Source organism: Triplophysa rosa, linkage group LG11, assembly GCF_024868665.1.
Source record: "Triplophysa rosa linkage group LG11, Trosa_1v2, whole genome shotgun sequence".
In the NCBI taxonomy this organism is placed as follows: domain Eukaryota; kingdom Metazoa; phylum Chordata; class Actinopteri; order Cypriniformes; family Nemacheilidae; genus Triplophysa; species Triplophysa rosa.
The window spans coordinates 25,948,954-25,967,038 of NC_079900.1; the positions used below are offsets into that span (position 1 = coordinate 25,948,954).

The following is an 18,085-nucleotide window of genomic DNA, read 5'->3' on the forward strand; positions in this document are numbered from 1 at the left end:
GTTTTGATCAAATTGGCATCTACTGTTATTTGCTTATATTTCTACTCTCACGCTGTGGTTGATGTGTAATCTCAGGGACGGTCTTAGTGTGTGTGGGTATGCATGCATGCAGAAAGGCACATCCGCTGCTCTTGTGAAGCGTGCGCTTTCACAGGTAACATCCCTCTGTCCGCTGAGACGTGCTTTCTCACATGAGGGCATGAGTGATTTAGAGGATAAAGACGTGTCCCATCTAGACTTCACTCTAGCAGTTTGACAGCAAGAGACTGCTATCACATTGACTTTTTATTGTTTCAGTGGTGTTTGCTTAAGATTAAACATTTCAATCGCTGTAGGTTTAGTAACACCACTAAACATAAACCCTCAGTATGAAAACATGGGGTTTAGCACCTTTTTGTGTTCTAAGTAATTGGACTGTTTATGATTTTTGCCTGTTAAATGACAGCACAGACAACACCACTTTAATTGTGTAAAAAATCTACCATTGTTTCATGAGTTCGATTCCCAGGGATCACACATGATAATACGTGTTGCGTGCATGTTCTGTAAGTCACCATGGTTAAAGGCGTCTGCCGAAACGCATACATGTAAATGTAGTGCACTTAGAAAGTCAAAGGCCTGAAACAACAGAGAGAGTATTCATGTGAGATCGAGATGGTTTTGCAGATAGCTGAGGCTGTGGGCCAGCGGCAGTGTTTTTCATGTGCTGTGTGTTATCAGGTCAGTGGATTAATTGTCAGCATGCGTCAGAGCACAAGCGCTGCTCTTTCACATGTCAACAAAGGGCCATTTTCCAGTGTTTTGACACTGACGTTGTCATCAGAAAGCTGTGCTTTTCAACACTGGCCACTCTCATCATCAGAGCTGTGTATCATTAATCAATAATCTGTCATCATTCATATCAGCGTGCATTCCATTCACCACGCACCAGACACTGACAGCTGTCCCGTCCTCATATATTTCGTCAGATGGGTTTTTTCTTTTCAAATGAAGACCATCTCAGATCTTCTTTGAGAGCTGAGCCATGTGTAGCTGATGACCTGTTTCATATTTTTTCCATCCCAGCACGCTCTGAGTTGTTTAAAAAAAAAAAGAGAGTGATCCACATGTGCTTGGGATTTGAAGCTGTTTAAAAGATGATCTCAGATGATCTTTGAAGGTGGATAGTGTGGTGAGGTTAAATGTCGCAAGAAAGCTGTTTAAGCTCAGTGTTACTGAACTGTTGAACTGTCACCATCACCATCACCAGAGCAGGTCTGCGTTGCTTTTTTATATTGTAAATCAATGTTGGGAAGGCTACTTTAAAGGTGTGATGAACTGGGCTTGTTTATTGTTTTATACTGCTGTATGAGGTCTACTTATGACGTTTGCGTGGCTTTTACATTTAAAAACATCAAAATCAATAAGTAACAGGCTATTTTCTACCCGGGTTTTGAGGCCGGCTCTACAAACGCTCAGTTTGAATGGACGTTCTGCCATGAAGACTTGGAAGTAAATGCCCACTGCTATGACTGGATAGCATTTTGCGTAGTAAACTTAGTTGGAGCCTTCTGTGAATTTGGTTAGAGACGTAACGTTTACACATTAGCACCATTCGCATGAGATTAGCATTATCTGGGGACGTCTTGTGATTTATAAATGATCTCCCCACGTCAGTATTTCATGTGACGCATTCGCACGGGATGATTTTACTCAAATTTACTGACTTATTTCCCATATGTGATGGCAAGGCTTTGCCTATAGTTTGTATAACCTATAGTTGTATTGCGTTTAATGATATATGACTGTACCTGTCAGCATTTGAGACCCTTGATCGCGAACCGGACAAAAGATCACCGCGGTCGCGGGTCTCAAATTTTACGAGAGTTTCCATGATAAATAAACAAACGGGAGACTCCCGGTAACTTATGGATATGACCCAGCACCTGAAATAATACCAAAACACTTCAAAACAGCCTCCATTATTCGCAAACCTTGAAAAACCTTGAAAATGATATATGAGCCCGCCAAATCACAGAGATCCCGATTCGCACGGGCTTAAGATCACAGACAACCTCAGCAATTAATACAAATGACTAGAGGTCCCCAGGTAATACTAATCCCGTGCGAATAGGGCTCAGGGCATATCAAGCGATCTCTAACAAAGCAATAGTGACGCATAGCACAAAAATGTTTTACTCACATAAGATTGCTGCGCCATTCCTATTGGATTCAATATTGATGGCACAGCACTGCTTTTTAAGTTGAGTCTCTCCACAAATCCAGCGTCGACCTGTGCCTTGTTCACGAAGGAATCCTCTGAGAAATGAAACGAACAAACGCTCCATGTTTTTCCCACATGAGCTGGAACGTCTTTAAAAATAAACTTTAACCACGCATTCCTAATATCGGAATCCGAAGGAAGGTTATGCAGCGACTGTATTCTTCCACAACCAGGGATGGCACAATATTTAGCTATCTTTAACGGCATGTTTGTTTATTGCTTGCTCGCTCTATCTGGTTCCGCGCCACTTGTGTTATTTCAGAATTGTCATGCTCGAACCAGTAGGTGGGGCTAGAGAAGTCGTTGATATTCTTTCTGTGGAGGCAGTGTTCAACCTATCAATGTGCATTCCAGAACCTGGTGTTCGCTGGGCCTGGTGTCAATAATAATAAAATTATATAACAAAAGCTCGGGTTAAATTTGTGGTTTTAATTCATGGCATCTTTAAACCTGTAGTTTGTACAGTCAAGAGACACTTTTGATATGGAGTTATTAGCAAAACTAGGGTCCATACAATGCAAAGAAAGACATTTTCATATTTGAAAGCTTCAAAAAGCTCATAAAAACTATGACGTATTGACTTAAACCATATTTGTGTTTTAAAAATGATTCATTTTTTAAACTTTGGTGAACATGAAATCAGATATGGCGACTAGTCAAAAACATTTGATTTTGATCTCTTTAATTCTCACACATCACAACCTCATGCTTTCTTGTGACATTGTACCTGACAGCTCAACTTAAATCATGGTTATAAGCTTACTGCTGTGAATTAGGGTAAAGTTCGGAGAAATCATTTTATCTTTGATTTTTAGATACTAAACCATTTTTAGTTCATTTTCACAGGGCTTGACATTAAGCATTGTCATGTGGTTGTCCGAACCTAAAAATTATATTTCATTTGAAGTGTCAATATAATTTTTTCGGATCCTGATTGGTCAAGTTTGCTTATAAGTCTTTTACCTAGTGTCCACTGCGGCCACCTGAATTTGGTAATAGGCCCTTTTCACAATGACGTCACTTAACTTCCGCCTTTTCGCAAAGCAGTGTATCATAACATCCGTCTTGCAACAAACAGGAAGAAGAAGAAGAAGAACTTCCGTTTTGCCGTCGTGCTGGAATTTAACAATAGTGGACAAAAAACTGACAGAACACTTATTCAAGTACTTATCCTAGCACCTTCGCTAACCAAAAGTAAAACAAAACACATACCTTCATAATCAAACAGGTACTGTTCAACGAAGAATTTGTATCCTTTATCTAGCTTTGATCTTGTCGTAAGCGAAAATTTGTCATCTAGCTGTATTTGCGGCAGCTGTGCAAGGGGACTTGGTAAACTCCATTCTGAGGCGCTAACGGAAGTAACGATACACTGCTCCGCAGCAGAACGTAAGATGCGTGACGTCATGTGAAAAGGGCCTATACTCTCCATGATTGCTATAGAACAAAGGCAGGGCTGTACGTTAACTTTTTTTGCACATAGCACTGGTGCTACAGAGGCCAAACAGTTGTAGCACAAGTATAAAACGTCTGTTGTCATCATTAAAAAATCAAGTGCAGTTCATCACATGAATAGGCAGATGACATTTATTTTACATACAAATGGATAAATTAGGGCCATATCATTTTCCATATCAACCTAAATTTGTTTTATTTTTTTCTATGTTTTGTGTATTTTTTTTGCAATAAAAACATGATAACAATAAAAACATGATTTTTGAAAAAACTTATCTCATTTTGGAACCAAACTCTTCATTTGTTCACACAAATTACTGTAGTATACTATAGTGTTATTTACTATTGGAAACTGCAGTAAAATTCATAGATACTATAGTCTTTTCGAACCTTACTATAGTATACTACAGTCTTTATAATCATAATAATTTAAGATAATCAATTTACTACAAGGGTACTACAATTTCCTTTAGCAAATACTACAGTATTTTTTCGTACAGTATTTTAAGTTAACGGGACTTTTATTTTGACGCGTCGTCGGGAAGACGCTTGAGTTTTAGTGTGTTTGACGATAGCTGTACTCAAACAGTAGAACGCTCATAAAATAAACTCTCAGAGCAATTTTGGAGATTAAGTTCACGTGGTTATTTTCTCATACAGTGCAGACGCAGACAAATCCTCGACCATCACTCGTGTAGTATGTTAATCTGTGCAACTCAACTCATTCACTCAGACACGCAGAACAGCCAGATGACATATTTAAATAACAGGATTTCGCGTCCGCATCTAGTTATATGTCACACACAAACACGCAGCTCTGTCTCAGCACATATTCTTATTATTCTTAGCACAGACCGATTTTTCGTAGCACCGTTTTTCCAATAGAAAACATTCACTTGTCCCGGACAAGCAGACAAGCGTTAATGTTGAGCCCTGATTTTCAACAACAAAAAATGCAGATTTACCTAGAATCCCGTTTGGCTGAAATGAAGAGGTTGATCATGAAAGAAGCCTCGTGGTTGTGTATATGTAGGAGAAGATGCTTAAGGAGTTGGAGGCACGGGTGAAGCAGCTCTCAGTGGAGGTGGAGAACGGGAACTTGCTCCGGCAGAAGGTCACACTGGATAAAGCTGAGCTAGAGGTCCACATCACATCCATCAGCGTCCAGCTGCAAGAGGCCAATCACAGGTACAGTACAGAGACAAACAGCCGTCCAGCCCGACACGCTGAGATACACGTCACATCGTAGGTGCAGAGATCTGAACCTTGATTCCTCTTAAACAAAGCATTGAGAGCTACCTACAGTACACACAGGTCACATTTGTAGCCTTCACACCGTCCGTGTGCTGTTTCAAACTGTAGGCAGCATGTTATTATGTACATGTATAATAGTCTCTCCTTGAGTCTCTCATGAAGGTCATGTGTGTAGCTCACTCACTCTCCTTTGGGCCAGTGCAGTATCTTTGTATCTTGATGTGTCCCCATGATATGGCATTTGTGTGCTTCAGGAATGTGTCCCTGCAGAGGGAGATAGAGCAAATGAGAGAGCAACATGAAGACACACTGCAGAAACTTCAGGAAAAACATACAGCTGACATGAGCCACTTTCAGCAGGAGTACGCCAAATCTGTAAGCAAGGTATCTATCCTCACACTGAAACATGCTTTACTGCATCACGCTTTTTTGTTTTGTTTCTTGGGAGTGATGATACAGCTCACAGTTTGAGAACAGAGCTACAGTTTGTGATATAAACACTCATGGCATGTTGTAGTGTATTGTGTGTTTTGGTCAGGCTTCAGAGGTCATTGAGGATCTGGAGCAGATGGTGGTTTCTCTTAAACAACAGATACAGGATTCTGAAAAGAAGAGACAGAGACAGCTCAGGGTCAGTATTTACACACCATTCACACATGTCCTCTCTTTATAAGGGCCTGTCTATTTTAGATTGCTTTAAACAGTAGCCACTAGTATTGTGGTAAGCATCAGATCTCCACATGTTACCTGGTGGGTTAGCTGTAGCTTTTGAAAATCTGATGGGATGTATAGAGCTTGTCAATCGACGTCACGCCGCGTTGAATGTTGCGCCATCTTGGGAGGATGGCTGCTAGTGCGTTCAGTGCAGTGTTTTGTTTTTCTTGTTTGATTAGGAAATATATCTATGGTAGGTCGGGTCTTGCTGTGTTAACAACAGCAATAGCATTACCCGGAGTCGTTCAGAAAAAGCCCATGGTTCTTTGACTTTCGATTTCTCCATATATCAAATAAAACAAGTAACATATCAAAAAAATAATAGCAGTGGAGTATGATTCTCCCAAGATGGTGACGCCACTGCATCATGCAACATAGGGCTTGACGTCAGCTTCACATTCTCTATTGACAGTTCAAACAAGATGTCATTCTGTTTTGACAACAGATCCATTTTCAAGCAAATACTCTGTAGAGGAATGTGTTTAAAGTGCAGCAGTCCATAATCAGATCAAGATGATCATGTTTCAGGGCTTGAATCGATTCATGACATAATTTCCATACGTCACTTATTGAATTGCTGTGTTTGGGCAAATCATGTTAAACAGAACATCTGACATGAACATCTTGTCTACACTCATTTCTGTTTTCTTTAGGAACAAGAGACTAAGATGCAACAGGAGATGACAGACCTCCAACACAGCACTGATAAAAAGGTCTCACATTTTATTTTCTCACATTTCACTTTATTTATTTTATTTGACCATTTAGCCATATAATGTCCTACTATGGAAGTCAATTGTGGCCAACCATCTGTTTGGTTACAAGCATTCGTCCAAATATCTTTCTCTTTGTTCAACCAAACAAAGAAATGTATACAGGTTTGGATCAACTAGAGAGTGAGTAATTCATGACAGAATTTTCAATTTTGGGTAAACTATCTCTTTAAATAGACATGTTTATAGAAAATTAAATACAAAATATATTAAATGTTCTTTTGATCACTGCTCTGTAAATGTGCTCATATACTTCTATACAAATAAATATTTTATTTTATTTAAGTTACAACTCGAAAAAGATCATTTTGAGATAGTGACCAGTGTTTATAATCACCACTCGTTTTAACAGTAGTATAAACCAAAGCAGGCTGTTTTAGTTAGACATTAAAGCTTTGCTGCCCTCAATTGCCCTCGTTCACTTTGATGATGTAAGGATTGAGGCTGTAAAGTGTCACAGCACAACAGCCTCATGGGCCTAGAGGACGTTTTCTCACATGTTTCTGCATCCAGACTCAGGCCGACCGCCCCGCTCACTCACTTATGAGACTTAATAACTCCTGTTACCCAGCAGCCCCTTTCAAGACCCTTCAAAGCCTCAGCGCTGTCATAAAAAGCTGCTTTAATAATTGGGCCGACACAATCAAGTGAAGATAAGTTTTAAGATCAGTCTCTGACACCTGGCCGCCGCCTTCAAAGGGCCGGTGCGGTCATAAAGCGGGACGGTGGGCCAAAGCCCTGTCAAGTGCACATCTGCATAGCAGAGGCCGCATACACCTGCAGGCCAGCCGTCTGCCGGCGGCTGTTCGCAGACGACCTCTGACCTTTACAAAATCAGATCAGCTCTGTTTAGATGTGCTGATAAAGTGTGTTGAGGGATTGACACCTCTGTCATCCTGTCACAGCTGCAGATACTCCAGGCTGAGCTGGTAAAGGAGCGAGCTGATGGCAGAAAGAGGATCAACACCATGGAGGAGATGCTCAGGTAACTTCTGTTCATTTGCATACCACAAGTTTGCCGATGTGATGTGACGTGTAGGCCGACGTGTAATCCGTGCCTGCAGATTTCAACTGAATTTAAACGCTTGTCATTCACATGTTTTACTCGTTTCGCCCTGTGTGTTTATTAAATATTTTGGTTCTTTCGATTATGCATTTAGGTCTGAGAACAGTGTTCCACAGAATTGTGCTGTTTTTGCTTTAAATCAGTGCAGATATTGAGCTTTAAATAGTTCAGTTGGTAATAGCAATTTGAATGTCACAGGTTCAGTCCCCAGAGGTTGCACACATACAGTACCATAAATGTGTAGCATTAAGTCGCTTTGGACAAAAGCGTGAGCCAAATGTATATATGAAGAGTTTATTTCCAAAGAGAGAGAACTCCGTTTTAAAGGGGTCATATGGCGCAAATACGTGATTTTATGTGTCTTTGGTAGTTGCCCATTCATGTATTAGACACGTAAAATTGCAAAAATTAAAGTGTCTAAACAAAAGATGCATTCTATCTAAAAGCGAATGCTCACCCAGACTTGCCTGAAACGCCTTGTGTAACCACACCCCCACAAATCTACGTCAGTTCATGGTATGATTTGACTAAGACCGCCCAAATGTGTACGCAAGTAAGGTGGGTGCACCTGTCAGGACAATTGCTTTGGAACCTGATGTTAAGTTGGTGTGTGGTGGGCATTCTGGCGCAATATGGCTGCCGTCGCATCATCCAGGTGGATGCTACACATTGGTGGTGGTTGAGGAAATTACCCCTTCCATGTAAAAGCGCTTTGAGTGTCCAGAAAAGTGCTATATAACAATTAATATATAACAAATAATAATAAAAATTATTATTATTAAAAAATCTGCGCATTTCAGAGAGGTGGGGCAAAGAGGAGATACAAACATGCACGGTATGTGGAAAATACAGCATTTTTGAACCTTAAATCGTGTATACACATTGCACTACATCTAAAACAAACAATAATATTCGTTTTAGCCGTGTCATAAGACCCCTTTAAACATTTTTCAAAAATCATGTTTTTTATTATGTTATCATGTTTTTATTGTGTTAGTAAGCTGTATTTTTTGTAATTATGGCTTAAATAAAAACAAACCAACTGCAGTTTGATTGATATAAAAAACATTGAGTTTTTAGACGGAGAAGTAAACTCAGTTTATATGTAGCTATAGATTAGTTTGGAGATTTCATCTAGTCCAAATGATTTGATATCTTATCTCTTTAAAATTTCTTGTGTAACACTTTAAAATAAACAATATTATTCTGATTTAGTTTCTTATTTCAGTGGTTACTAAATTCTGAATTCTTAAAGTCACCATGAAATCAAACAGGAAAATTCTAAGTGTTTTACACAGAGTTGCAGTGATTATTATAAATGATTCATCCGTGCACACCATTATTTTTCAAAATTCTTTTGCACTTATAATCTTTAATCAAAAACGTCAAGCTCCCTTCCCCCTCTCAACAACAATCTTCACCACATGACGTGTCAAGGATTGGCAGAAGAAGAACCCAAGCGCAGGCAGGCAGTGAAGGGGTTAACAGACAAGACTTTATTTATACAAAAACGCAAAACAAAACACCCTCAATGGGGAAAACAGAACTAAGAAATACACATAAAACAAACGACTTCCCACGTGGGGGACAAAATGAAAACAAGAACAGTAAAACTAAACTAAAGGACACGACCAAACGTCTTAAATAATACAAGGCAGGAAAAACACAAAACTCACAAAACACGAACAGGGCGAGGAACAGGACCACAGGTAACCACACGAGCAAGGGCACAAGAACACGAGAGACCGCAGTACAACGTACATGCACAGAACACAGTACACAACGTAGAACAAGGCAATACAAGAGCACAAGACAAAGAAAAAAGAGGGTATATATAGGGAAGACAAACGAGGGATAATTACACGGGGCAGGTGTGGGACATTAAACACTCAGGGAAAGATCACAAGGAAACGAGAGGAATGGGGCCAATGACAAGACACTGGAGAGAACGTATATTATTGTCAAACGGACAATAATATGTTTCTCTCCACACATAACCAAAGACTTTGTCATGGCTCTGCCACAGGACCAAGGAAAACATGACTAAGGAAGCAGAGCCATGACATGACGTCAGCAACAAAAGAAGTAGAAATGTACTGACTGTCCAATGGCCAGGCATTTTTAGCCCTCCCCTCCAGGCCCAACTTACAACTTTATTGTGTAGACTCAACAAAAAAATTAACGTAACAGTTTGCATCAATATTTTTGCCATTTTGTGACAGCTTCTAACAAAATTTCATCAAAGTTCATCCAACAAACTACATTGGGTCAGACAGATTACTTTTTTCTCTTAGATGAAATGTATTTTTAAGTAACACCAATTTAAAAATTGTTGCTCATTATTGAAATTATTAAGTTGTTCCAACTTTTTTTTTATACTGATTTAATCAAAGACACTGGTTGTAAATAAACTTTTTTATTTTATATCTCAATTTAAAAAAAATTCTCAATAACAATTAAAAGCAAGAGCTGATTGTGCCTATAGCATCTCCAATGAGATGCCTTTTGTGTAAAACAGCATTTGTGGTTATTTTCTTTGAGCCTAACCATAGCCTAAGCAAATGCTCTATCCTTCAGGACCATGGTAACCTCTTAAAACCACTAACATAACCAAAACCCTTTTAAATGCCAAGAGAACAAAATATTAAACATTATTAAGTCTCATGCTGTTCTCATCTTGATAAAAATCCATAAAATAACTCTGTATTTCTACATTAACTCTTATTATCCAGTACCATGCAATGCATGATGGGAAATGGAGATCCTCAGCAATGCTATACTTTGATACAACAAGCATCAGTCATGTACCCTCAACTGTAATAGATTAAGTTAAATGATTGAACATGAACAAATGTATTTTACTCTTTTCAAACACTTGGCACATAGAGTTTGAACTTGTTTACGTATGTTACATGGTTTGGGATGAGTCTTGAAATCCGGAACTCAATTGGTGTTGAAAAATTAAGTTATCTAGCCAATTACTTTGAGTTACTGCAACTTAAATATTGTCTGAACACATAAACACAGATTTTTAGGTTAAAATTACACACAATATTAAGCTTAAGTAATTATCAACATTACTAAGTCAGCACAACTCATCAAAATAGAGTTTCACACTTAAAAGTTTTAATTATACCAATAATTTCGATTTTTGACTTGCACCAATTCATTAAATTAAGTTGTGCCAACAGATGCCATGAATTATTTTTTAAAGTGTAGAGTGTTGTTAAGGTGAGTTGGCCCAGGTCAAAAGAGCCCACCCCCAAGTCTCTGCATGTGATATTCTGGAAACAAATTACAAAAACTTGTACCCAGTTCCTGGAGGGCCACAGCTCTGCAGAGTTTAGCTCCAACCTGCTCCAACCCACACCTGCTCGGAAGTTTCTAGTAATCCTGAAGACATTGATTAGATCAGGTGTTTAATTACAGTTGCTGTGGCCCTCCAGGAATTTTGTTAGAGAACAGTGCTGTAATACATCCTTAAAGTCCCCATGAACCGGATGTTGCGATCGTTTTGACTTCCGTATTTTGACGCATTTCCGAGTGAAATGGAATTTCTAATGAGAAAACAGTGGCTTTCGTCTTTCTCTGCGATTTGATTGGATGTATAAAAACAGCCGTTGCATTTTGAAATGGAACTGGCAAGCAGACTGACAGTTGAAGGGGAGGAGTTAACGGATGCTCCGCCCAAGCCGTCTAACATAAGTCATTTAAGATGGATAGTCATTACAGGAAAGAAGCGTTGTAGCGAGGAAGGCGGGACGAGAGCCGTGGGGCAGGAAGGTGTGGCCGGTGGAGTGAGTGATAATGAGTATCAGCTGTACGCGCACCGGTCCCGCATGCCTCACGTGGTTTCTTGGGAGCATAAGAGGACGAGCGACGGGACTGCCGACGAGAGAGGACCGGGCCCGGAAGTGTTAAGTTTTGTTTATGTTCGTGTGGCCGGCAGTCATCCGTGAGGGGCTGCCGGCCTTTTTACTTCTGTATTATTGTTTGTTTATTTTTCATTAAAGTTTGTTAAACGTTCGCCGGTTCCCGCCTCCTTCCTTCCATTTTATTGAGCTTTGCTACATTGGTGCTGAAACCCGGGAGGAAGGAGGGACATGCTGTCGAAGAGCCCTCGCCGCCGAGCAGCGTCGCGGTGCTGGGGAGTTCGGGCAGCGCAGACGAAGGACGTCCGCCAGCGGCTGCCCGAAGCGGTGGTGCCGGAGAGAGAGAGCTCGACGGGGGACGAAGACCTCGCTGCCGTGCTCCTGGGCCAGGGTGGGGTGGGGGCCGTAGAGGAGGGAGCGGAGGAGTTCGGGCCGTTTGCCGTGGGCCGGAGCCTGCTGCTGTCCACCGGGAAAAAAGGGGAAGAGCAGGGAATGGACAACTCGCTGCCGGCTGCCCTCGGGGGGAAGCCATCGCCGGCCGCCAGGAGGCGGAGGAGGATCGGGTCGCCGTGGAGCATCCCGCACCACCGCATAGCACCGTGAGGAAGAGCCTCTCGGCTGGGCTGAGGACCGAACGACAGCATGTCAGGGAACCAGACTATTTAAAAAAAAAAAAAAACGGGGGAGCTAGGGAGCATAAGAGGACGAGCGACGGGACTGCCGACGAGAGAGGACCGGGCCCGGAAGTGTTAAGTTTTATTTATGTTTGTGTGGCCGGCAGTCGACCGTGATGTGGCTGCCGGCCTTTTACTTCTGTGTTATTGTTTGTTTATTTTTGATTAAAGTGTGTTAAATGTTAGCCGGTTCCCGCCTCCTTCCTTCCTTGCCTAGAGACCTTGTTACAAGCGCATTTTCATGTTTTAACTAAAGATTATGAGCCCACAAGATTTTTAGAACGAGAATGACCCACATTGATAAACACTGCAATATTTCATGAAAAAAGGCATTGTAATTCTTTTTTTCACTGGGAATTTAAAGTGATCATGAATTGAAAACTGACTATTCTTATTTTTATGGAATATTTGCCCTTATAATCTTAAATAAAAACAGCCGAACACCTGTTATCTTACCTTTCCTGACATTGCTATTTTCAAGAACCCCTATAATTAGAAACTCAAGATGGATTTTATGTGTGAGCATGAAGTTGTGGTTTATTCTCTGAATTCACGTTGTATTTTGAGAAAACAATGGCGTGCCTTGGTGATTTCAGCTTTTGCAAACCGCTAGTTGACAAACCAGGATGCAAAGGATTATCCACACCAAAATGTAAACTTTGAAAATAGCATAGGTAATAACACACCTCATTCCTTTATGCCTATTATTTATGTCTGTTTTATGGATAGGTTTGTACAAACGATAGGAAAAGCAATGGTGGACTTTACAAACCCTTTTAATGTCAAAACGGAGTTTTAATTTAATCATTTCCCAAAGGACAAAATCCTGCATAATTTTCAATGTTCTATATCACTTGGAAATGTGTTTCGATATCATTTCCCATTTCATCTAAACAACAGAAGGACAATATTCCACTCGGCAGCTATAATATCCAGCAGTACTCTGGGATTGTTGTGTGCTAACAGAATGTGAGCAATGCTGTGGTCTGGACTGGATTACGGGGCTGTGGAAGAGGCCCTGCTCTAAGTCCTGTTTTGGGAAGGCCATCTCCCGGCCCTCAGCAGTGCCTTTAGATGTGGAGCTAGCGTGGGGTTTCTGCCTGTGCTCCCTGAGCCTGTTCCCAACCGCAGGAATGCAGCGGGAGATGTGGAAGTGGTTAGGACAGTGTTCTGAGGAAGATTTACGCTGGACCCTCTTTCAGTTCATATGGCCCCCATTTAATCGTCATACCCACCGCCAGTGTTGGAAGCAGATCCATTTGCGATGTCTAAACAATGCTGGAAATGTTCCAAGTCTGATTAAATGAATAAAATCAGGTTGGCATCGGACCCCAGCGATGAGCTCATTGTTTGTTGTGCTATATCACACTCTTGGCAGTTACTAGTCGTGAAAAATGAGGTTTCGGCCATGAAGTGTAGAATGCTGGACACTTCATGCACTTAATAGTCTCAGTTTAGCTTACGCCAATAGAATTCATATGCAGATATGATTACATGTCAGTGTGATGGGGACTGAGCTCATGTTGGGCAAGCCAGATAAGTATTACCTCAAAACTACAATGTACAAATTCATTCATCATGTTATGCGTTTGATGTCATTTATCCTCGTAATGTATGTGAAACTTCATACAGCCTTTCCTATTAGTGTAAAATCATTAAGTGTTCCATTTGAGACGATACTACCTTCCTAAAATGCGCACTGTAGTTGGTAGACTGTATAGTGCATAGTTTAAGCCCAGAGTATAATGTGTCATTTGGGACACAACTACTTTATGATCATACACATATTATTGCATTACTTGTCTAGAATAGTTATCTACAAATTTTGTTTACTTCAATTCACATTTATTTCTATAGCACTCAAAGCAGCTTTACAGTACATATTAGACAAAGTATAAAGAAGAAATATATACAATGCATTATATTATTGCACGTTCTTCTGTAAGATACTGTACATTGACTGTAGTTTTGTAATCAGGCCGGTATATTCATATTAAGCAAGTTTGTGTATTCAGTTTTGCATATGATGGGTGTTAGTGGTACTAACTGTAAAAAATAATTGTCTGTAAATTTGTCATTAGTTATTTACCCCATGCAGTTTTTTTCCATCTGTAAAACACAAAAGTGGTCAATAGTAACACTTTACAATAAGGTTGTATTAATTTGTTAACATTTGTTAATGTTTAAAGTCACCATGAAACGGAAGTTATGTTGGACTTCTTTTCCATATCGTGACGTATATCCAAGTGAAACGGCTTCTGAAATTAGAACAAAATGTAGGGCGGGGCTTTATTTTGCTCTTCTCTTCTTGATTGGTTTGTTGTAAGTTGGGCCGCCCTGGAGGGGAGGGCTAAAAATGCCTGGCCATCGGACAGTCAGTATAGTCCTACCTCTTTTGTTGTTGCTTACATCATGTGGTGAAGAGTTGTTGTTGAGAGGGGGAGAGGAGCTTTACGTTTTTGATTTAACTCAACTTGTTGTGGAAAAATTTCAGTCTTGTAGTTCAAAAAATCTCTAATAAGGTCCGGATGTTGAGGAGTTAACTTTATTTGCTCGAGCCAAACAAAGTGAGATGTTCAAAGTCATCTAAAAACCAAGTGTTTTCAGTCTACAGTTATAGTAAAACTTCTGAAAGGTGGTCCTTTCTAAAACCAATCAGGTATTTTCCCGTTATCTCTTATTTTTATTAACCAATTGTTAATTGTCTGCCACCAATAAGTCCCAGGTAACAAGGTACGTATCTAATGGTGGTACGCTGGTTATTACATCATTTTTAAAATAATTTGCATACAATGGTTACTACACGAGACCACCAAACAAGCCATGGTCTCCATACGAGACGGCGTGGCGTCCGTGCGTAATCATGGTTACTTGTAAACAGTGGAAAATCCCCAGGTTTTAGAGAGAACACAACAGGCTTCAAACTTTAGGCCTCTAAAAACATCACTGGATTTTACCTTGTTACATTGTGCTCAAATGTGCTTTAAACATGCATAAAGTGACATTAAGTGCATTTATATGAACAATCATTGGTTACAGGTACAGATTGTGTCATTAAATCATCAATTCTTCTTCAAATAATCAAATTATCATCATAAACCTACTTATATGTAATTATTCTTATTGACTATGATTTCAGATCAACCCATCTATGTACTAATGTTCCTATGAATACTTCTCAATACTTTTTAGGTATTTTATCAAGTGCATTTATAACTGTGGTGAAAAACAGTGCTCAATACATGTAAAAAACATGTATATGTGCCCAGAAATTACACAATATATTCCCCCCTTTGGGACTCAAAAAGAGTCCCACACATGATTAATTTCTGACGAGGAATATACTACAACGTGAATAAGTGCAGGCAAATGCCATCAAAACCATAATAAGAAATGTGTAAGTATATGCGTGGGCGAAACCCTTAAGTAATTACTCGAAGTATGCAAGCTAAGAAAAATCCATCTTATCCATCTTGGTTATCTCGTTACACGGACAACACCTGCTTATAACCCACTATAGAACAAAGACATATCTATTCATTTTCATAGATACGTTCAGTATTAACTGAATAAACAACCATCTGTTGTTGAGGAGCAGACGTGTTAGCTCTCTTAATAGCCTGCATGACACATGGCCAAAAACATAACAATAACAAAATGGGCAAGAGAATGCAGGTTGCCAACATCAATATGTTATGTAGATTTGGGAAAATATTATTGAACCAGTCCCAAATGGAAGATTCTGAATTTACTTCTTCTTTTGTGATCATTGTGGATAACATGGTGATGTTATGTATTCCTTGTTCGATAAGATGTCCATCCGCGTCATTGTCTGGAATGTACGTGCAACAAGTCTCTCCAATCATAGCACAAACACCTCCGCGTGCTGCGGTGAGTTGGTCCAGGACCACTCTGTTCTGGAGTGCGGTAAGCCGTATTCCTCGAAGTTCCTCTCTGATTCCTTCCATCATGATTTTCGTTGTATTGATAAATGAGGCTAGCTCATATCTGGTGATTTCCACGTCATGCATCAGTGATTCTACACCCAGTGCTGGGCTGAAAGCAGCCACAAGTTTCTCAGCAACTGTCCATATGTGATGGTTCTTTGGCACTGGGCTTTCTCTCAGGAAATTGAATAGGTCTCTTCTTGTTCGGTGTTGACTGTCCATTGTTCGATCGGGCAAGATGATGGCCCCTCCATGTAGTTGGACTAAAGCACATAGTCCTGTCCAGTTCTTTGGTAAGGATAAGTATACTCGATATCCACACAGCCAGTAGTGTCCTTCAACGACACCTGTTCCATCTAGATCGGGAACATGCACAGTCAAACATGAAGGACATTTTGCTCGTCCTCTCTCGGAAGTCACAAGGTATTGGTAGGCCACAACTGTTTGTGGAGCTTTATGTGTAGTTGTAACAAGGCGAGGTGGAGGATGCACATAGTCTGCTATGCGAAGACATGACATACAACTTTGTCTCATAGATTCATTTGTTTGCTTGTAGATATGTGAACATTTCTTCTCTGGTAATTTTCCCAAGAAATGTCCTCCTGAAGATCGTTCATGACAGATGAGTTTACTAGGTAAATGCTTGACTGTTGCAATCTGAGCAAAAAGTCTTTTGGGGAGAGTGATTGATTTCCACGTGCTGTCCATTTGAGTCATCATAACAGTATCTCCATTTGGTTTCCTTTGTAGTCCTGCAGCTGCTATTGCAACCATAGTCATCTCAAATGTTGTGTTATGATCCTGATGTGGCCACCAGTCTCCTCCAGTGGTGCTATGAGGGAACTGAGAACAAACATAACAGTTTCTGGAAGCATACATTTTGACTGTATGATTGGTGAATCTCCACCACATGTTAGTAGCATAAGGATGAGGGGGATTAGGGTGATCCATCCATGAATCAAGTTGGTCTGTGTTGTTGATGCTCTGACGTTTATTTCGATGTTTTGGTGCAGACTCTGGAACCAACTGACCTGGGGACAAATGTTCATCTGTAGTAGCATTTACTCCAAAGTCAGCCTGTTCCAAGGTAGAATTCATAAAGTCTGTGTGGTTCAAATCCATATCCATGTCTTTGCGCAGAGTTATGTTATCCTTGAAAAGGGTATCTGGAAGTTCCTTGCCATCTGGGAATTGTCTCAGAAGTATTGGTATTATGATCACACATGTCAAAATGATCAAAACAGATGCTATGTCTCGCTGTCCAAACAACTTTCGGAGTCCCATGGGTGTCTTGAGCTCTCCATATTGTTATTTACAAAGTTCAATTTTAGTAAAATTCAATTTAAATCATATCCTTCAGTGTGATAAGTAAAAATCATCCACTGACCTGGTTTTAATCTGGCTTCTGCTCTAAATCGTGTATGACAATTATGTGGTTTAAATTTCAAAGTTCCTGTGTTCAGGTTAATTGAGGGCCAAAACAAATATTGAGTGCACACGGTTAAAGTCCAACTTGGCCTTCTTTCAGTCCATTAATCATCCTGTGTTGAAGTAAAACCTACAGCCAATATAGCATTGTCTTGTGACAGCAATTTCAGAGGCTCTAGCAGTTCCAATTGTCTTTGTTCTTGAAATACAGACACATAACCAGAATTCACCAGTTCTTGATAACACGGTCTCTCAGTACCTTCCTCCCTGGTTGGAAAATAAAGTGATGTTCCTCTTATTCGGTCTGCAGGTGGTTTTCTGTGTGGGGTGTCATTCGTATGATCAGGTTTGAATTTTTCAGCAAATTGTCTAAAGGCAGATGACATTCGTCACATACAATGTTTATAAGTCAATTATTTGGGTAATAATCCGTATAATATTTCCAAAGCTGCGTAGTGATAGCCTATATTCCAAAGTTAAATGGCCAGTTGCTCTGTCCAATATTGGTCTAAAGTTTTGCCTTGTTTCGCCAACAATATACGTTCTTCCTAATTGTGTTGCGTTATCTGTAGATTTTTCTGCAGCTGTTACAAAGACTGCTAATATACTCTCGTCCTGTTGCAGGAGTCTTCTATCAAC

The 18,085-nt window shown here is 40.1% G+C and overlaps 1 protein-coding gene across 1 annotated transcript in view; it reads left to right on the plus strand.

Annotated features, from left to right (window-relative positions):
* The window catches only part of cep112 (centrosomal protein 112), a 55,366-nt gene extending 47,903 nt beyond the window's left edge, over positions 1 to 7,463 (plus strand). The window contains exons 12-16 of the mRNA XM_057346357.1: positions 4,752 to 4,906; positions 5,227 to 5,356; positions 5,511 to 5,603; positions 6,340 to 6,399; positions 7,365 to 7,463. Coding sequence (XP_057202340.1) covers positions 4,752 to 4,906; positions 5,227 to 5,356; positions 5,511 to 5,603; positions 6,340 to 6,399; positions 7,365 to 7,448 — 522 coding nt within the window. The 3' untranslated portion in view covers positions 7,449 to 7,463. The remainder of the gene's footprint in view (positions 1 to 4,751; positions 4,907 to 5,226; positions 5,357 to 5,510; positions 5,604 to 6,339; positions 6,400 to 7,364) is intronic.
* Positions 7,464 to 18,085: the final 10,622 nt, after the last annotated feature.